At 43.5% G+C, this 22482-nt stretch overlaps 1 protein-coding gene across 1 annotated transcript; it reads left to right on the top strand.

Moving 5' to 3' along the window:
- The first annotated feature begins 3543 nt into the window (after nucleotides 1-3543).
- Nucleotides 3544-18473, top strand: DCK (deoxycytidine kinase). Its single transcript, XM_083174611.1, has 7 exons — nucleotides 3544-4025; nucleotides 4350-4465; nucleotides 5333-5526; nucleotides 8253-8400; nucleotides 12172-12287; nucleotides 12946-13045; nucleotides 16043-18473. The coding sequence occupies exons 1-7, from the start codon at nucleotides 3920-3922 to the stop codon at nucleotides 16067-16069; spliced, it is 807 nt and encodes a 268-aa protein (XP_083030737.1). The 5' UTR covers nucleotides 3544-3919; the 3' UTR covers nucleotides 16070-18473.
- The last annotated feature ends 4009 nt before the right edge of the window (nucleotides 18474-22482 follow it).

Here is a 22482-nt window from a genome sequence, read left to right on the forward strand (position 1 = left end):
ATTTTATTTGTCGACCTAAACATGTCGACCTTTAGTGGCTGAACTAATGCATGTCAACCTTATATGTGTTGACCCAGCAACTGTATACCGTTACAACAGAATGAACATAGGAACTAAGGGGACAAATTATTTTTACAATATGATTGTCATACTTTTCACTTATATAAGACCCTAAACTTATGATTGGGACATAAACAAAATCTCTAAACTATCAATTTTCTTGTAACTTGTGTAACACAAATATAATGTAATATTTCTGTCTCCAGTCACAGGACTCTGATACAAATTACTCAAACCTGTAGAATCCACGTGAATTACCATATATACTCGAGTATTAACCTACTTTTTCAGAACATTTTTTATGTTGAAAAAGACCCCCCTTGGCTTATACTCGAGTGAGGGTCCCACTTGAGTCAATAAGTTTTCCCAGTTTTTTGTTGTAAAATTAGGTGCCTCGGCTTATATTCAGGGCGACTTATACTCGAGTACATACAGTAATCAATCTTCATGATTTAACTGTGAAGATGTATAAAGTGTTTCTTCTGGCGATGATGGTCATTTCCAGCTTCCTTGACTGTGTTCACTATGGGGCTCATTTATGAAGGATCGCATTTACAACGCGATCTGGGCGGAATATTACCCCCCCAGGACCTTATTGTAAAATTGCTGTAATGCAGGATCCCCTATGTGCAGAGACAGGGCTCCAAAAGGAACCTGCTCCTGTGATATGCTGAGCCAGGCGCCGGGTGGGTGTGCGTATGCCTGGTTAGCACCGACCCTAACCCCCCCCCCCTTTCCCCGCCTGCAGTTCAATATGTAGCCCATAGGCTACAATGGGCTACTGCCATCTCACAATGGTGGTAGCCCAGGGATGTGAAGCACTACTGCCCGATGGTGATACATCGGACAGCTTCAAATCCCCCATAGAAACCTTTGGGGGATGCGGCCAGTGGTGGTGAAGGAGGGATTGCAGCAGGGACCAGAGATTCCTGCTGTTTTGACTATCTGTAGCTACCCAGTTTGTTTTCTCACTGTATCCAACTGTAAGCGCAAGAGACTTTGCTGCGCTATATAAGAAATGGTTAATTAATAAATAAATTATAGCCACACTGAGAATTTGGTAACATGTTTGTAGATATTGTTATGCAGAACAGATGAAAGGGCATGATCTCTCCTATCTGGTCTGGTACGGCTCTGCCAGCGAGAGAGACAAATGCAGACCTGTACCTGTCCAGAGCAAAAAAAACGGTCAACGAAGATAGTCAAGGACCAACTACATCCTGGCCATGGCTTGTTTAACCTGTTGCCATTAGGCAGACGCTACAGGGCTATTCCCACCAGAAGTCTAAAAAGGTTCTTCCCTCAAGCGGTTCACCTGTTGACACGTGAACCCATGAACACCTCACTGTCTAGTCGTGCCGTAACCCTTTGCACATAATCTAACATGGTGTCCCCTCGGAATAACTTTCTGCATGACTGTACATGTTCCGCCACCTGTTTATATTGTTTATACTGTATGCTGTTTACTTGTTACCCACCTGGCTGCTGCAGAGCAAACCGAAAACAAATTCCTTGTATACGCAAGTATACCTGGCCAATAAAGTTGATTCTGATCTGGAAGGCCCCATCTTGGCATCGATATATAGAGCTACTGACATGAGACTGAATTTAAGAGGTAGCTTCAGGATTTAGATCTCACTGGATACCTCCCAACTTTGAGGAGGGAGGAGCAGGGATGATGGTGGGACGTGACCTAGTGGGAAGGGACATGGCCTATACTCGCAATGCTCCCGTGAGGCCACGCCCCACAATTTCACTGCTGTGGGGGGCATGAATAGATGCTGTGCACATGCGCACAGCGTCTATTCACTGGTAACAGGGGGGACACCCAACTGCCCCCCTCACCACAGTACACTGCTTGCCCTGGTCGGGATGCGGGAACGTCCCCAAAAAACTGGACGTTCACACGGAAAGCGGACAATTGGGAGGTATGTCATTGTCATGGATACATGCCTTATGATGGCATATAACCAACTATTCAGTAGCTAGAGCTATTCATGGTTACTCATGCAGACAAAAATTATTTAGTTTGGGCAAATGCAACGGAGCTCTGCCACAAACTCCAAGACATTTCCCCCATATATTCCAATTGGAAAGCCATGGACTACACTGACTATGCATGCACAGCAGCCATTCATGTTCAAGTGGAACCCTCTGCCTGCTACAATAATACCCCTTTCACACCAGAAATGCAGAGACAAACCCGGGAATTAAATTCCAGGGACAAGCAGGGACATTCCCGGGTTGGGACCCATTCACACATGCTTTTGAAGCAGGGACAACCCGTTTCGGCACCTTTCCCACTGAACCCGGGATGACCATGCATTTCTATGAGAATAGCATTGAAAATTGCCTTTTTTAGGCTCACATTAGATTATTGATTATTAATAATTAAGACACAAAACATTTCTAGTGTTTCAGCCTATGTTTACTTGTATAAAACAAATTAAAAGGCATATGAAAGCATCTTCCCCTCTAATGATTAATAGCTCTCTCACCTCCTCATTTGTCCAAGACATTGCACACATTGCAGGCTTTCAGGCGTTAAAATGAACTTCTGGGGTCTGTGGTGCCACAGAACATGCACACTGTCTCCCTGCATGCTGTATGCTGTCTCTGGGCATGTCTGTGAGAGTCCACCACAACAGGAAGTTGCCCTGCTAGCAAATCCGCACTAGCAGAGGCAACACAGGAAGCAGGGACATATCCCTGCACCTTTCACACCAGCCAGTAACCCTGGAAGGACCCGGGAGCAACCCTGCTACCTAGCAGGGTTGAATTGCTGGCAAATTAACCCGGGAATTTGTCCCTGGAACCTTTCAAACCAGAGTTAGTCCCGGGTTGTTCCCGGACCCAACCCGGGAATTTAGGCTGGTGTGAAAGGGGTATAAATGAACTCTTTAGCTCTGGGAGCCAAGCTCATTAATGCTTTGCCCTCTAGAGTTTGACAAATTGGACAGCATCAGATCCACCTATGATAGTTGCTGTTAGGAATATAGGGATCACAGCAGATTTTGGAAATAACTCCTGTGATACATGGAGGTGCTACTCAATATTTGTGGTTTACCCCCGAAAATGGGTGTTTTTAGGAAATAATCTGCAAATATTTAATGATAAAAGGCCACCTATGTGAGACATCAGGCTGTGGTGTGCATTGTACACAAAGTATACAACTATCATGTGACTGTATTTTATTGTATACATCAGAAGAACTTATAGCACAATAGTGTGAGCAACAGCTAAAAAGTGAACGGTAGTTCTTCTTGGAGGCCTATTGTGATATATGCTCACTCACTCTTTGAAAATAACTGTTCAAAAGAACTAGTTCACTCACGAACAACACATCTCTAGCTATAATCTCCCTCCTCCCCTCCCCTCTCTCTGGTGACAGCTGTCATATGCATCCCGGGACAGGACATTCCTTGGACAGTTTGATGAATGGAGCAGGACCAACTGCAACATTCTGAGTTCTGATACGGTTTTTACCCATTTCCCCTGGCATTCCCTTGCTCTCTCCTATCTGTCTGTCTCTCGGTTCTCTATATGAGTGGCTGCCTGATAATTCCTCTCACACTCAGACATACACCGTCTGGTACTGACCCAGCAGCATCATTCTCTGTGCCCCAATAGACTCTCTCCGCTCGACTCCTCTCCGTGACGTCACCGATGTCAGCCGGCCGCCGCCTCCCATTGGCCCAGCTCGCATGTTTTGAAGCACACGACGTCATTCGGGGACAGTGACACCCAGCCGTGCCGCCGGCGGGAAAACTCAAACACACAGCGAGCGGGAGAGACACTAGTGACAGCAGCAGCCCTGTGCCCCCAGCCCGGACACCACCAGCCGCGACGCACCGCTACCATGGCCACCCCACCGAAGAGAAGCTGCACTGACCTCCCGCCATCACCCAACTCGTCCCCGGGAAAGAGAAACATAGTGAAGCGGATTTCTGTGGAGGGAAATATTGGTAAGCTAGGGGGCCGCGTCCCTTCCCTCCTGCCCGGTGTGTGGGCGGCTGGCATACAGGTGCTATGCTCCATGCCCGCTGCAGCAGTGGCGGCAGGGGTACCGCTACTGCGGGGAATACCTTCCCGCCAGGGGCAGAGCACTAAACCCCCGCACGCAACAGCCTCTTCCCGCCCGCTAAAGTCCGGCACCAGCTGCTGCTGCTCTCCGTGTTGTAGGCTGGCAGGCGGCAGTGTGGTGGTGTCATATACGCTGTGGCACCATCGCCTAGATGTTGGCTTGAGTGAGCTCTTGCGCCGCCTTTACCGATCTCTTCTTCTCACAGCCGCCGGGAAATCCACCTTTGTGAATCTTCTGAAGAGATGCGATGAGGACTGGGAGGTGGTTCCTGAGCCAATAGCGAGGTGGTGCAATGTGCAGAGCTGCCAGGACCAGTTCCAGGTAATATCCAGGCTTATCTACCTGCTCCTAGTCTGTAGCACATTTTATACTGTAGAGATCATAGGATTGACCACTGGTGTGGGGAAGGGAAGGTTATAGGTCTCATTTTATGTATACCCTAATCATCTGCAGCATCCCAAAATATTGTATCTCTGTAGCATAGTATTCTGAAGCTCATACATGTTCTTTCTACAAAGTAAGAAACACCACAGTAAACCTAAAATCTGTGTAGGTAACATTACACTGAGTTGATACCCTGGCTTGCCTACCCTCCCGGAATTGCCGGGAGGCTCTTGAAAATTGTGTCCCCCTCCCGCCGCCCCCCGGTATGGTTGGCAGTTCCCGCACCCCCCCTTCTGTGTTTTGCCATCCTCTTAACCCTTTGAGTGCCAATTGTGAATTTGGCAAAATAGGGGTAACAATTGTCAAGCAAACCTATTCATCATAACGTTTACCTGTTTATAGGAAATATAATCTTTTTACACAATTTTTTTTTTTTTTTTTTTTTATTTTATATAACAAATGTGAGTGACGCTGGCATTTTTAGCAGATATTTTGCACATCTCACAGGGATGTTGGCACTCAAAGGGTTAATTAAATTTTTTTTTTGTTTTTTGGGTGTTTTGATGTGGAATTACCCATATACACTGGGCGATAAAATGAGCAATATCTCTCATTCGAGATCTATATGTATTTATATTCTAACAATAGAACATAAGTGCTGGGGAAGCAGATGTCTGTACTATATTCTATTTTCTGACCATTAGTGGTATATGGTTATTCCGTTGATAAATAATTGAACTGCTACCATAACCAGTAGTTTCCAATATTGTTACGGGTTTTCTCTCATCCTTTGTTCATGAACAGGAGTTAACCACATCACAGAAAAGTGGGGGCAATCTCCTCCAGATGATGTATGAGAAGCCTGAACGCTGGTCTTTTACCTTCCAATCATATGCTTGTCTCAGCCGTATTCGGGCCCAGCTGAAGGCTTTTGGAGGGAAGTTGAAAGAAGCTGAAAAGCCTGTACTATTTTTTGAACGTTCTGTCTACAGTGATAGGTAATTTTCAGGTTCATGCGGTTTATAAAGTAGTCTGAACAAAGCATGTATCGTACAGTAGTGTCAATTGTACAATATTCATACACTAGTTACCAGCCTGCCAAAATGACGGAACAACATAATAGTAATCTCAGCCTCGGTGGCTGTGTGAGCCGAAACGGCAGCACTTTAATTGCTTGGTCAGGTGCCATCTAGTGGCCGCTGGCACGAAAAATATTTTCATTACCCTGTATTGGGGATGAGCAACACTAGCCTTTAATTGTATAGGATGTTAGTGTGCACTCTAGGCTGTTTTTAGCTGGGCGCTGTGCCCTGCTTGATTTTTAAAGGGCAAAATGCACCCGCCCGATTAGCTGTGCCTGCAGTGCTCTGGGGAAGCCCAACACCAACGTAGATGGTAGCACACCCCCAATAGAAATGTTGGCGGTTGGGCCTGCTGCATTGAAAGTTCCCCTGGCACCATGCTCTCGCTTGATCCTGGAGGGATCACAAGAATGTGATTACATGTCCAATCCTACAGAGATGATGATTACATTGCAAAGCAGTCTTTTTAAATTTACTTTTGTAAAAAAAAATTGTTTTAAGTCACACAAACAGGTTTGGAAAAAAAAAATAAAAAATGCTATTTTGCATAATATATTAATATTCATCCCTGTTTTGAATTTCTAAAAAACACTTAGGGGAACATTTACTTAGTTGGGAGTTCTATTGAAGATAGGATGTTGCCCGTATCAACCAAGATTCTATCTATTTCTAAAGCGCTATCAAAAGCAGAATCCTGATTGGTTGCTGTGAGCAGCATCCCATCTTCAATAGAACTCTTACCATAGTAAATTGACTCTTTTAGTGTAAGGTTTGTTATTCAGTTATAGATACAATGGCGCAAATATAGGAATACTTGAAAGGAGTACTTTCGGGCTCCTCTTTTCGTGAGATGAGGTGGATCTCAGATGAATGTGGATTACCAAGCCAGGTACGTGAAAAAACAAGAAAAAATAAACAATAATTAAAATCCGTGTGTGAATTTTATTATAAACACTCTAATGAGTGATATCATGAGTGCTGAGGTAAGCTGAGTTCCACAAGGCGTACCAAGACTCACGTTGGTTTTAGATGTGGTCCCTCTTATAAAGGTTTCTTTAGGCCCAATCTTGGGGAGCTCAGCTTCTCATCATCAATGGGTTTATTTTCGTTTGTGATGAAATTACACAAGTGCTCAAAAAAAAGAGAGATAGTGTCTCAGCAACAAAGTGATTCTTTGAGTAAGTGGGGGGCTGTACAAAAATGATATGTTTTGACAGCGTACCTCACTCACATTTTAATCAGGTGAAATACACATCAAAAGGTTTCTTTAATACTGAATTTCGTGAAAGCGTACCCCTACTCACGGTGTATTTAGTAATTTTGAAACCTATAAAGGTTTCTTTTATACTGATGTGACGAGTGAAGAACTTGTGAAAGACCAGGTGAGTGTCTGTTGGCTCGGTGGCTCCGATATTTCAGGATATATAAAACATAAAAAGGGATTTTACCAATGTAATTGGATATCATACGAAGTATGTTTTATGTCATAGGTCTATTCGCCGACCAGTGATGGCGTACCTTACTCACCCCTTATAGAGGGGGGCAAAAGCCCATAATGGTTTCTTTTCCTATTGGTAATTGATGATTTGAGTTTCAACAGGAATAGAGCCAAAAATTCAATTCGGTAAAATATTCCACAAAGTTTAATCCATATAGAAAATTATTCCACATATGTCCCATGAACAAACCATGCGGACTTGAAGCAAAAATCAAAAAAGTAAAAAAACCAAAAATGTCCAATAGAATCCCAAAATTTAAAACATAATTAAAAGCATACATACATCCAGGAGTGTGGCTGCTCACTTTCCTCTGACAGGATCTACGCGTTTCGGTCTTGATAAATGTCAGCAAGACCGAAACGCGTAGATCCTGTCAGAGGAAAGTGAGCAGCCACACTCCTGGATGTATGTATGCTTTTAATTATGTTTTAAATTTTTCATGGGACATATTCAATTCAGTATTAAAGAAACCTTTTGATGTGTATTTCACCTGATTAAAATGTGAGTGAGGTACGGTTAAAACATATCATTTTTGTACAGCCCCCCACTTACTCAATCAAAGAATCACTTTGTTGCTGAGACACTATCTCTCTTTTTTCGAGCACTTGTGTAATTTCGTCACAAACTAAAATAAACCCATTGATGATGAGAAGCTGAGCTCCCCAAGATTGGGCCTAAAGAAACCTTTATAAGAGGGACCACATCTAAAACCAACGTGAGTCTTGGTACGCCTTGTGGAACTCAGCTTACCTCAGCACTCATGATATCACTCATTAGAGTGTTTATAATAAAATTCACACACGGATTTTAATTATTGTTTATTTTTTCTTGTTTTTTCACGTACCTATATGGCTTGGTAATCCACATTCATCTGAGATCCACCTCATCTCACGAAAAGAGGAGCCCGAAAGTACTCCTTTCAAGTATTCCTAGTATCTTTGAAGTAAAGGTGTATCTTCAGGGGTTGTGATCTAAGGCAGCACTGCGCCACGTATCTACTGTCACTTGTTTTGCACATTGTTATTCAGTTAATCTAACCAACCGTTGAAGTATCAAAATGCTTTTGGAAAACACTGTATATATTGTATGTGTGTGTATGTATTTGGAAATATTATTTACTACTTTTCCCATTTTCTTTCCCAGATATATTTTTGCTTCAAACTTGTATGAGGCAGAGTGCATGAATGAAACTGAATGGACGGTTTATCAGGATTGGCATGAGTGGATGAATTGCCAATTTGGTGGTGATCTTAAACTGGATGGAATTATTTATCTACGAGCTTTGCCTGAGGTACTTGGAGTTTATTTGTAGGGTAAACAGTCTGGTTATCATGCTCTGCATAAGAACAAAGCCCTAAAATGTTTCCTGTGAACATTTATTCCATGATTTTATTGACCGGCTGTTTTTGTTTCTAGACTAAGCAATGCCATTTCTCCTTCAATTAACCTCAAACAATATTTTTTATTGAAGCATCAAATGTTCACATAGCATACAGATTTGTGCATACTAACAGATATAAAAAACAGTAACATTTAACCAATTTGTCGGAAAGAATAGGTTTGTCTATTTTTCCAGCGGTTTAAGAGCAAATGGGCTATTGTCACTTGCTTCCATACATTAACCAGATTTACTTTTCAACAACCAATGCTAAGGCCCGTATTCAATGATGGTCACCGCGGGCGGCAATGGGGTTAAACAGCGAGGATCGCAGAGAACCGGATAAACAGAGAATGGATGCAATTTTCAATAAAAGAAGCATTACCAGCGATCCTCGCTGTTTAACCCCCTCGCTCTATTAAAAGTTCTGGGGAAATCCTCACCGTCACAGGACAGCAAGGATTCCCCCAAACAGCGAAACCCGTGGCTAATGCAGCGAATCTGCTGCATTTCACCTTGGGTTTCGCTGCTTCTGCAGCAAAATACGCCGACCTTGTTTGTTTCAGTAAACTTCATACAAATTTTAGCCCTGTGGTCAGTTGCCTCACTTGTGATTATAATCAACTTTGCCCTTCTAGTGAATAGATCATATCCAATTCCCTTGGTTATGTATTTCTCATATTACAAATTTTGAGACTGTGACCCTTTTAAATACAGAGTACTCCTCCAAAATAAATGTTGCATCTTATGTGCTCTGTTTTATAAGTGGCTTTATGAAATTCAAGGGACATTACAGAAAAAAAAAATGTAAAGTGATGGCAGTCTCCATCTTGTGGTGGATATTGTTGACTGCACCTTGCACATGGCCTCAGTGAACCTTTCTCTACATACAGAGGTCAGCAAAACATTACACTCGGACAAGGAATTTTAAGGCCCATACACACTAGAAGATTTTCATTTCAAAAGACTTTGCCAACATCTCTGATAGATTTATCTTTCACCAAAGTAGTGCGTACACACTGAGCTATTCTTTCATATCTTTCATATAAAAGGCTATTTACATAATGGGCTGGGTTTGAATTCCAAGGGTGGGAGCAGCGGCCATTTTATTCAGTGCATATCTGTTCTAAGGGCCTGATTAAGAACTGATCTCTGGGCTGTGTTTATTCGGAGCCCAGCGAACAGGTAAACGCCACCTCACTCTGCTCCGACTGGTCAAAATCCCTACCATGTGCACAACTACGATTACTGGCTTCAATGTAACATTGGTGGCCAGAGGTGCCAGTAATATATACATTGCTGGCATGTGTAAACAATGTATATATTACTGGCTTGTAAGTAACATTGGTGGGCAGTGATAATTAACATTGGGCAGTGTTAATTGGCTAATTCATAATTCTTTGTGGGCAGCAAGCAAATTAATAATCATTGGTGCCAATAATATATACATTGCTGGCCTGAGCCAGCAATGTATATATTACTGGCTTATAAGTAACATTATATTGGTGCCCAGTGGTGCCAGAAATATATAGATTGCTGGCATATGCCAGCAGTCTATATATTACTGCTTTAAACATGAAAATTGGTGGCCAGCAGTACTCCCTGCTCTGTGTTAAGCAGAGGGGGGGGGGGGCAGCAGAGTGTGTTGCCGGGTGGCTGGAGGGAGAAGTGCTCCGTGGTGAGCAGGGCAAGGGGCCGTGGCAAGCAATCAGGATGTGTTGCTGGGGACTCGGACCAGGACGTGTGGAGCAGCAGCACTCGGACAGGGTGAGTATTATGACAGGCGGGGCGGTCCGCCGGGCTGAAAGTGGTTAATCTTTCAGCCTGGCAGCGTACACACACAGCGAAGATGGATGGTAAACCATCCATCATCGCTACATCTGCTGGTAAAACCAGCAGATGAACCACTTTGCTAGCGATGATGTGGGAGCGCGCATCATCGCTAGTCTGCAATCTGGGGGGCATACACACTAGGCGATTTTCAGCTGAAAATCGGCAAGTGTGTATGGGCCTTAAGTCACACTTTTTTTTTTCTATAAAACTTTAATTGACACACTGTTTACAACTATTAATACTTTGTGTATAATCATTTTGTTCCAAGTTGTCATGCGTGTCATTAGGGTACTTATATGTTAGTTGGGCGCCCACTATAATAACTATGCTCATACCCCCACTATCCATGTCTGCATGAGTTGATTCTATATAGTGTGGCGAGCCACCAAGCCCGAAGCGTGGCGAGCGTAGCGGAAAATTAAGCAAATAGCTTAGTGGGCGCCCAACTAACATCTAAGTACTTATTAGTTTTTTTTCTTGAGGTCTTATCCCTATGCCATATTAAGATACGTTCTTGTGAGTAATCTTGGTGGTCATAGTCTTGAGGTTTTCTTTACTTTACAATTGTTCAAAGATTCTTTGTTGGATTTGAACCTGTGCTGTGAATTGACCAGTAAATAAAGAAGCCTGTCCCCCTTAGCTTGTGCCGACTTTGTCAATGTCAATCTTGGGTATGTCTACCATTTCAAGGTGTCAATATAGTGACTGTTGACCTAGACATTGTCTGCCATTTATATTGTGTCCATGCATGCACTGTAGGTGGGGCTAATGTAACGTGCAGAGATTTAGATATGAGTGAGTTATTTTGTTCCTGTGCAAGGCAAATACTAGTAGCTTTATTTTTGCACGGTGGGGGGGGGGGGGGTGTTGTGATTCTATGGGCTGTTCGGGGTGGTGCAACAGTAGAACATATTTGCAGATCGGCAACTTGGACTTCCACTAATTCCTTTTTTTTTGCACTTTTACGCATTTAATAACTTTTGCTTCCCAAGCCTCGGCCTTCCAGCAGAGTGTTCTGAATGCAGCTCAGGCGCGTTCCCACCCTTAGGGGGGGATCGAAGAATAAAGGAACATAGGTCTCACCTATACTCTCTCTTTGAGGTACTCAGGAGATGCACTCCTTGCCATGCCTGCTTCAGTTATTAGTTATAGTTTCTGAATTTCGTTGTCCGTTTGTGTGAACTAGAATGTTTTGCTCTCAAATAACCTGGGGACATTTTGTATGTGGTTCTCCTCTTCCTTCCTACCTCCTGCCTTGGACTTGCTATCAAGAACTGGCTGCCTGGGAGAGGAGGTGGGGCATAGGGGGAGGAGAAGGTGCCTGGGGAAGCAAAGGCTTAACCCGTTGGTGCCAGGCCACTTCAACCCTTCAGCCCTGTGTCTCCTGGGTACCTCGAGGAAAAAGATTTAACAGGTAAAACCTAAATCTCCCTATTTAAATGTTGAATACCTAATCATAAGATACATAAACATCCTTAAACCTTTGGGTGCCAAAATGCTAAAAATGGCAACATGTCTTGGAGATCGGCATAATGAGTGTCCGCATCTCTGCGAGATGCAAAAAATGCCAATGTTTTATAAATGTGTTTAAAAATGTGAGGTAAACATTACAGGTCATTATGAATAAAAGTGTTTGCTCTGCAATTTTGACATATTCGCTTGGTATTTAAAGGGTTAAGAGTCATCACTTCCTGTATTTCCACATGTATTAATGTTAATTGATAATTCCAGAATTTTCAATTTGTTTACTTTTTGGTGTGGTCTTTCTGCAGAATGCAATTATTAGGTGTATTTGGTAACCACTGTAATCTAATTACATTACCAGTAACAATCTTCCTATTTTTTTTCCAGAAATGTTTAAATAGAATTTATTCTCGTGGAAGAGAAGAAGAGCAAGGGATTCCTATGGAATATTTGGACAAGCTTCATTATAAACATGAGAGCTGGCTGTATCACAGAAACATGAGGTTAGCTTTGAGCAAACGTTGCATTCTACTACTGTGTTTATTGTGTAAAAACTATTTCTGCTCTTTAGACCTCCAGCTTCCAAAGCGCAATAAAACTGATTACTATTTGAAATCTATTACAGATTGATTACTAAATAAATGACAATATACTCTAAAGTTATATAGCTGTAATTTGTACATGTAGAGTGCCTAAAATTGCTTTACAGAAAAAGGCAATCCTACATTGTGTCCAGGTCCCATCATTTGTTTTCTAAAATCTATTGCAATCAGACCACCTCACATGCCCCTAATTTTTTTTTTTTTTTTATATATAATGTTTGATTTGTAATAGTTAGATAAGTAAACCCAAGGTTGACTTCACACAATAGCATTTGGATGATACAATGGTATAGCGCAGTTTTAGAACAAATAATATTTTTTTTGTTTTCATTATAAAAAATGGTAGAAAAGTATTTTAAGTCCAAAGGGATTTTTAGTTTAGAGAAATTTTGAGAAAGTACCAGACAAATTTTCTCCCCATTTTGCAGTTTGAAAAATGTCAGGAGCTTCTATATCCTTATTGGAAATAAAACGTTAGAAATGCCAATGGTGTAGATGGTGACATTATGTTGGCACCTATGGTGTTTTATATAAATGCAAGCTACCTGATTTATTATAGGATGGATTCTGCATACCTGCAAGATATCCCCATATTGACACTTGATGTAAATGATGATTTTAAAGATGATAAGCCGAAGCAAGAATGTCTGATCGAAAAGGTAAGTTACAGCTTTATTTGTATGTGTTGGTGGAGTTTTTGGTTTGGCAGTTTGTTCACGTTTGTAAGAAAATCGCTCATTATAAAGCAATGTATAACTTGTTGCAGTAGTTTGACAGGTATCTGGTTGGGGTGTCAGGTGTCAACATGTCCTCCTTTTTACATGTTCACTGTAAATATTAGTGTTTGGCTTCAATATGAAAAGGGTAAATTTTGACTGTTGACATTTGCAACCTGCTGTCCAATCATATCGCACCCCTTAAATGCTGTATATCTGCTTTCATGCAATAGAAGAAATGAAAGAAAAACAAAGCCTATTGCTTTGCTTGACTTTATCCACAGGTCAGTGTGAAAGCACCTAGATGAAATAACTCTACGGACTGGCATTTCAACCCATTTAGTGACCAGGGTTAAATGCTGGTTCAGCCCAGTTCATGGTGCAGTGTGAATGGATAAGCCAGGTTGATGGGGCCTTTTAAAAGCATGGGAAGAGCCAGCGCTTGGGGATTTAACAGGTCTAAGCTTTAGCTCATTACGTGCCTTCGATCACTTAATCCATTGTTTTTCAACCTCTGTCCTCAAGTACCCCCAACAGTGCACGGTTTCCAGGTCTCCACACAGTCCCAAATGAAATAATTAGCTCCACCTGTGGGTCTTTTAAAATGTGTTGGTGAATAATTCGTGCACCTCCCAGGTGACCTGGAAAACGTGCACTGTTTGGGTTACCTGAGGACTGAGGTTAAGAACGATCGACTTAATTGACCTGGCAGCAAGCCAGTTCAGGCCACCAATCTGAAAGAGGTTCTAGGCAGGTTGGACCTGTGTACACAATCACAGGTGCAGTACAAAATCCTTAATAAAAACGTCCCTCTCTTTGGATCAAAGGCAAACTAAATTCACTTGGTGCAATAATTATTGCTGCTTTATCCAATTTTCTGGCTTTAGTTTACTGTTATCTCCTATTTCTTGTCATTTTACATAATTCTACTCCAAACCTGCAAGGCCTGTCATTACAGAATCTGCATTGCCTTAATTTGTAAGGGCATTACATGTGGCGATTTTTGCTTTTTTTTTTTCTAAGAGTTCTGTCTAGATTGCTTGTACATTAAGAACACATCGCCCAGTGAATATGCCCCATGGCGAGGTGGGTTTCGCCATCGCCCACTGAGATATTTAGTGCATGCACTAAATATCAAGCCACATCACCGGGGCTAAATTGCTTAGCACAGATCGCTAAGCACATGATCGCCATGTGTTCACCCCTTTAGGAGGAAAAGATAACCCAATACTATTTTTCCTGGTTCGTTCTGCTATTCGCTGTCCAGTAATGCTGCTTTCACATTGCAAACCTGATTTCAACCTGTTTTTGTAAACGTTTAAAAAAACCGGTAAAGCCAGTAAAACCCCTTTCACATTGAATCTTCTATATGGTAAATGGCCATTTCAATAACGTTTTTGTACCTTTCATATTCAACTGGGAGGCTGGGTTTTATCCCACACCTCCATTCAGGAAATATAGCACTGCGGCCAGCTGTTGGCTGGTGTCACTGTGTGTGCGGCGAATAGATGCTCGCAGACCCCGGTGTATGGGGACATTCCCGGAAGACTCCTCTCCCAGCAGCAGCGCAGATCTCCCCGGTGCAAGGGTTGGATATAAGGCAGGGTTCTGATGTGCACGCCGGGCAAAGTCTGTAGCAGCGGGCACCTCTGCTCCTTAGGATGAATGTGGTAGGGTTAAGTTTCCTGCCGCTGGCCGCCATTGGAGTGACAATGGCGTGGAAGGTGTTCCAGACCCTGCCCCACCTGAAGCCCCAGTGCCACACAGCGGCGGGGTCCCTAGTTCCCATCCTCCGCAGGGGGGTGTGGTATAATTACCCGACAGTCGGGATTCCGACAGTCATTAGTCAGACGTCGGAATCCCGACTGCACAGCGTGGGGAGCGCAATGAAGCCCCTTGCAGGCTCGCAGCGCTCGCCACGCTGCAGGCACGGTGGCGAGCTGGGCTCGCCACCTATTTTATTCTCCCTCTATGGGGAGTAATGACTGTCGGGGAGCCGTCCGGCATCCTCGCAGGGACCCCGTCGCTATCTGCCCATCCGGCGAAGGGACTCCCTGGTTCCCATCCTCTGTAGGGACCGCAGAGTGCAATCAGGCAGGGATACATCCTATCACCTGCCTGATTAGTCATGTGGTCAGAATACCGTTTCAGAGCCGTTCACACTACACACTGGATCGGCTCTGAAACGGGTAGGACACTGCATTTAACCCGTTTTGAATTACCGGTTTTCTTAAACCGGTAAATTCAGAACGGTCCTTTCACATTACAGCTAGAACTGTTTAAAAGCCCTTAAAAATCGGCAATACAGGTCGAGTATCCCGTATCCGAGTATCCGTTATCCGAATTATTCCGAAATACGGACATTCCAGAAAGTGAAAAAAAATTTTTTTTTTGCTAAAAACTCACTGGGGACATTTGTAACAGCATCACTGGGGACATGATATGTAACTGGCACTATATATGTGCAAGACAATGATTGCTTGGCATTCAAATTCAGTGCTGAGATAGTACACACATTTTGTTTCACGTTTTGAAACCTTGTTTTTTGAACAATTAAAATATATTTGTGTGTATTTTATGTGGTAATAAAATATATTTGTGTGTATATTATGTGTTTATACAGCATACATGCAAGATACTTCAAAATACATCATTGAAATATTAAAATATTCCGAAATACGGAATAATCCGTTATCCAAAATTCTCCTGGTCCCGTGCATTTTGGATACGGGATACTCAACCTGTATACCGGTTTTTAGCTGTAATGTGAAGGGGTATCAGTGTTATACTGCTGGCTTTCAAACTCACTTTGCCTTGCTCCTACATAACAAGTGAACACTTACTTAATGAATAGAGTATATTTGTGTTTTGCAACAAAACTATTTGAAATATTTTTTTTTATTAGTTCTTCAAACTAATTTAATTCCTTTTTGTTTGCAGGTAAAAGAATTTTTAAGCACTTTATAACACTGCACATTCCTGGCAACGAAGCTGATGCTTATCGTATGGGAAAACTGAATTTATAAAAAAAAAAAATGAATTTTACAATTTAATATTTGTGTGTAGGAGGGGGGTGTATATATTTTCCTATTAAGTGCCATGGGTGCTTGTTTGCAGTTAACTCAATTTAATTGAGCAATGATCATATGCAGCTGCTGGGACCATGAGATTGCTGATTAGGTAGTAGAACAAACATTTGAGTAGTTACTACTTATTTTGCCCTTTATATAGCAGACACGCTGTACAGTCGCTCAGTGTTGTCAGTGAGTATCTGCAATTAAGTATATGTACATATTTGTATTTAAAATTAATTTGCTTGCATTAATATTGATGGTGGAATTTTTACTTGGTTATGTGTGTCTGACTGTTTTCCTAAATATTATACTTGGTGCACAAATTTGCAGTGCAATTAAGTTATTTAGTAGGCAAATGTCTACAATTGGTCACTGGGCATTTTTTGTTTCAGTAACGTATGATACATCTTACACTCATTACTACGCAAATAAGATGCACATGCAAACGATTGATTTAAAATGATATACAGCATGCCTATATTCTGCATGTGACATACTAAATGTTATGCTACAGTGGTTTCCTAGAAAACGGTAATGTAATATTTCAGATGGAAATGCAGTCAGTCGCACACAGAATACAGGCATACTGCATGTATTTTTGATAAGCAAAAGCTGCTTGTGCATAAGATGCAATTTAAAATAAAAGGTCACATGAAAAATATGCTCTGCACTACCAGGTCACACCACACCACATTATGGCTTCACTAGTGTTCTTTCTAGCACCCGCTATACTTGAAAACCCATGCAGTTCCTCTTCCCTGCCTGGGGTGTCGCTATCTGCTGTAGTGCTTCTAGCACAGAGTGGTCTATATACTGTATCAGCACTGATATGCAAAAACAGACCTGTGCTAGAAACACCACAGCAGACAGCGACACCCCAGGCAGGGAACCGGAACTGCGTGGGTATTCAAAGATAGCGGGTGGTAGAATGAACACTATACTAGATACGTTGTTTAACATGCACGGAAGGCTAGATACATGTGGGCAAATCTGCAACTGATGTACTAATTGAGTCTCGAGCTGAAGCATGGATCTCGCTAAATCTGGACTGTTAAGATGGGTACACATTAGGGTACACATTAGATGATTTTTCTAAATGATCTGCACAATAACGATATCATTAACAATATTTTCATGTATATTGTTCAGTGTGTGCGTACTATATGGTTGAGGACGTGTGCTCCTGCGTGTAGTTAACAACCCCCCTCTGTCAGAATTTGGGGTGTATTTAATGCTTTCTGTGAGCTGTGACAGAGAGCAGGGCTGCCTGCTCTCTGTCACATCTCACAGGGTCAGTATTCAACTGACCCTCTCTGCACAAGCCGTCTCCCCCCCCCCCCCCCCCTCGCTAGGTTTTTGTAGCGAGGAGGAAATGGCATGTGCGGCCGCTAAAACAGTGAGACTTGCGGCTAAATGCAGCAAGTTCCCTACATTAGCCACGAGCCTCGCTATTTGGGGGAATCCTCGTTGTCCTCTGACAGCGAGGATTTCCCTGCCTTGTTGAATAGGGTGAGTGGCTAATGCAGGGGTTAAACAGCAAGGATCTCTTTTTTTCAACAGTCACCACCATTTAACCCCCTCAAAGGCTGCATTGAATACACCCCTTTGACTGCATTTACAGATGACAAAGGGGGGTTTTCAATGTATGCAGATATTTCTGAGAGTTGAAAGTATTGGCACAATTCAACAAAAGCTAGCCAGTCTCTGACTGTCAAATGTAGGCTACGAATTCCTGGTTTCATGTGTACCCAGCATTAGGGCTCTAAAGAAGAATGTGGAAGAAACGCAGGGATAAACAATTTGATGGCTTATAATACATTGATCTATGTGGGAAAGCAAGAGTTAATTTTAGCTTAATTTGGATAGTGCTCAGAAAAATATTTGAAATACAAAACAATCTAATTATTTGACTAATCTACATGTTTCACATGTTCTAAACCTTCTGGTGAACAAAATAATGTGATTTGTGAAACATGTAGTAGTCAAATATCAACCATGACATGTCCACTTTAAAGCAACATCCCTCCCATTGAATACTTCTCTCAGAATGAATTCCAAATAAATGGTGCTTCTACAAAACAATACGTTAACATCAAACAAAAAATCACTACCAAATAGCCCAAAGGGAGAATTGTATAGACAAGCATATGACTGATATTTTATATGGGCAATTTCTACGCAGATAGACTTTTATGGATTTGTATTACATTTCAAAAATAATGTAAGGTTAAAAACCACTTGTTTTGTTTGGTTTAGCAATATGATTTTGTACAAGGTTGTAAACTATTTTGCTAAATAAAATAATAAAAAAAAAAAAATCTTACTGTGTTTTGTATATTCATTTATTGGATAAATACCATCACCCCTATGTGGATTTAGTGGGTATATTGCATGTGTTTGAGATGGTACTCAAATAGATGGATATCTAGCTATATAGTTTTCTTCTGAAAGTAAAGCAGTCAAGTTTTTCTTTAATACACATTGTAGAGGGTTATGGTAAAAACCCTTATCTCGAACAATAGGGCAGATGTATTAATCCTGGTGAAGAGATAAAGTGCAAGGAGCACACACCAGCCAATCAATGCCCAACTGTAATTTTTTTTGTCATGGCTTGCTTTCGGTGAGAATTGCTGAAAACACTAAATCGTCACCGTTTAACCCAGGCATGTCCAACGTTGGCCCTCCAGATGTTGTGAAACTACACATCCCAGCATGCTTTGTTACAGTTTTGCTATTAGAGAATGCTAAAACTATTGCAAAGCATGCTGGGATGTGTAGTTTCACAACATATGGAGGGCCATCGTTGGACATGCCTGCTTTAACCTTCACCGGCTGCTCGGCCTATTCCAGGGCTGGGCAACACCGGCCCTCCAGATGTTAGTGAACTACACATCCCAGGATGCTTTGCATTAGTTTTGCTATGTGGCCATGCTGAAACTGATGCAAGGCATGCTGGGATGTGTAGTTCATCAACATCTGGAGGGCCGGGGTTGCCCAGCCCTGGCCTATTCTTTGTTCCAGGGAAATCCTCGCAGTCAGAGGATGGCGAGGTTCCCCGCTATTCCGCGAGTCTGCTGCATATAATCGTGAGCCTCGCTGTTTCCACCTTGCTTTTAGAAATGGCGAGTGCAGGGGTTGAATAGTGAGCGGTCTGTGACTGAGCAGTAAGCACTGCTGGTCATCATAGTTTGCCTGTTTGGCATTGAATATACCCCAAAGGGTTAATAATAAAAATAAAAAAAATAATGAACTTCCGGTTCCGGAGCTGGAGGAGCAAGCTGCTCTAGCCTAGTGCTCCGTGCCTCCCAGCCTCACCATCGCCGGACCGGACCCGTTACCACCCCAGCAAGCCTGTCTGAAACCTGGGAGAACACCCCAGGACGACCCCGCCGCCTTGATCGCCCACCTGTAAGCAGCGCTGACAGTCCTGGCGCCGCGATCCCGGCTCCCTCCCGCAAGCCGCCATTACTCCCAGCCGGCCGCGTCCACGTGACCTGTGACGCGGCGGCTCCGACTACACCAGGGGAGACGGGAGAGACGGACACCGCCGGCGTGCACTCCGGGCGACCACCCCTACCTGGACTCGCCTGCCCAGCTGCCCAGGAGAAACCAGACTCCAGGGACTCACCCCCCACGACTGGCCGCCATTACAGCAGACCACCCGCACCCAGGTGACTGGCGACGAGATTAAAAGGAAAAAAAAAAAAAAGAGCCTGCTACTCCTCCACGCTCCCTAACCTCGTGCAATTCAACTGTGAGTACAAGTAAAAGCTAGAGGGATACATCTACACTACTTCCCCCTGAGACCCCGGGACAAGGCAGCACCTGACCCCCTCCCCCCACCTGCTGCTACTAAGCACCAGTGCAGGACTGAGAGGGACTCACCCATACATCTCTCTACCCTTCCCTACCATCACACCTCCGCTACTCTGGCTGCCAACAAGCCTGAAAAAATGCAGGGGGCCCCAGCCCCTGAGGACACCCCCAGACACCGTTCCTCTAGCCGCAACACTAGAGATAAGATGGCGGCTGTCCCAGCTACCCAGACACAGAACAAGCAGCCACAGCCCACTGGAAGGGGAAGAAAGGGTACAGATGCTGCAGAGACCTTGATGTCAGCCCCATTAGCCACGAGCGAGGACTTATCCTCTATACCGGACCCCGGATCGCCTGATCCCTCCTGTGCTGGCGCACATTCCTCCCGACCCACAGATGTATTCCCGCTACCACCTTCACACCAATCGCATGAGCCCCCCATAACGTACTCGGCTATGGTGAAAGCCATCCAGGACACTATTAGCCCTATAATGGAGGCCCATGCAAACAAAGTCACACAGGCAGTGCAAGACTTAAAGTCACAGTACAAGCAAATATCTAAGAGACTCACCACCACTGAACAAGTGGTGGGGGACGTTTTCCAAGACGTTGCGGAGCTAAAGAATAAGACGACACTTATGCAAAAAACACAATACCAGATTCAATCCAAGTTAGACGACCTCGAAAACCGATCCCGCAGGAATAATTTACGAGTGGTGGGCCTCCCCGAATCTCTGAAGGGCGCTGCCCTCTTTATCTTCATCCAGACCACACTCCCTGAGCTCTTAGGAATCTCTGAGGAATGTGCGGGAATGACTGTGGAAAGAGCCCACAGAATAGGCCCACAGAGACCCTCGACAGACTCCCGCCCACGTCCCGTAATATTCCGATGTTTGAACTTTATTCATAAGGAGGCGATGTGGACCGCGTCCCGACGCAAGAGAGATCTTACTTGGAACGATACAAAATTGTACATCTTCCAGGACTACTCGGCTGAGGTGGCCAGGGCGAGGAAGGAGTTCGCCCCCTTATGCTCACGCCTGGCAAGAACCAACCGAAAATTCGCTCTGATATACCCGGCCCGGCTTCGCCTATTCTCCGGCTCAACGTTTAAAGACTTCTCCACAGTTACGGACGCAGAGTCCTATCTACAAGAAGAAAACACCGGCCCGGCCTCCCCATCTTTGTTCTCCCAGGACCAGCCCGCCGATGAAAATAATGCTGCCTAAGACGCTTTAGTGCTCATCTATCATCTAACGTTAAGGGTTATTGAGAGTTAAAAGTTATTTGTAGTGTGGACAGTCCACATGATGCTGTTCTGCCGCCGGGGTGTTGGGGTGGGGAGGGGGGGACGGGGATCCCCCCCCCCTCTCGCCCCCCCCCCCCCCCCCGGCTGGACATCATTAAGATAATTGTTCTTTATGTTTAATTAGAGACAGGTTTGCTGAGATTATAGATTATGCAAATTAGTGCATTGTTAATTGATTGGGTCCGGAATGGCGGGCGAACGCCCAAACTGACACCTTTTAGGTGCAATAATATACCACTGTAATGAGGCAGAAGAGGCCCACGGTCTGCTGGCTCGGATCTTGGGGTACCTGCCTGATCTTGCCACACTTGCCACTTCCCGGAAGTTACTTAACTATAGATAGCTATATTTGTGTATGTTTGTTTGTCTGTTTGTCTATTCATTTATCTGTAATATACTAAGATGGCGAGAGGGCCTCTTGATGGCCATCTGGTTGTCACTATAGTTCTGCTAATTACCCTTTTTACCCTCATGTTTTTCCCCCTCTTGTGTCAGATCTTGTCTAATGTCAGAATTTTTATCCGTAGAATGCTCAGGCTTATAACTAACCTCATACTGTTAAACACAGAAGGCGTGGTGGACTCCAGGACCTGTAAGTTGCCTCCCCCCTCGACTGACAAATGACAGCAATTAAGGTTGGTACGATCAATGTGGGAGGCTTCCACTCCCCGGCTAAGCGCAAAAAAATCTTGCTATACCTATCCAAATTGGCCCTAGACATAGCATTTATCCAGGAGGCCCATCTGATCCCTGCGGAGATCCTAAAACTAAACACCTTGGGATGGGCTGTGTTATCTTCAGCCCCATACAATTCGAAAGCTAGAGGGGTGGTCACGCTGATCAGACGAAACATCCCAACAACAACTCATTCCGTTCAGATAGATCCTGAGGGACGCTACTCCATTCTAGATGTAACTGTAAACAACTCCAGATACATTCTGGCTAATATTTATGCACCTAATACTAACCAAAGCCAATTCTTTATCACTCTGACAACTAAACTACTCCCTTACGCCCATCAAAATATAATTTTAGCAGGTGACTTTAACTTAGTGGCATCTGTTGCCTTAGATAGAAATTCCACACCCTCTACCAGGCGCACTAACCCCAAATATGGGATCCAATATCTCCTCACACAGCTGCAATTAATAGATGTGTGGAGAGCATGCCACCCTATTGAA

Source organism: Crinia signifera, chromosome 1 (assembly GCF_055691185.1).
Source record: "Crinia signifera chromosome 1, ASM5569118v1, whole genome shotgun sequence".
Lineage (NCBI taxonomy): Eukaryota > Metazoa > Chordata > Amphibia > Anura > Myobatrachidae > Crinia > Crinia signifera.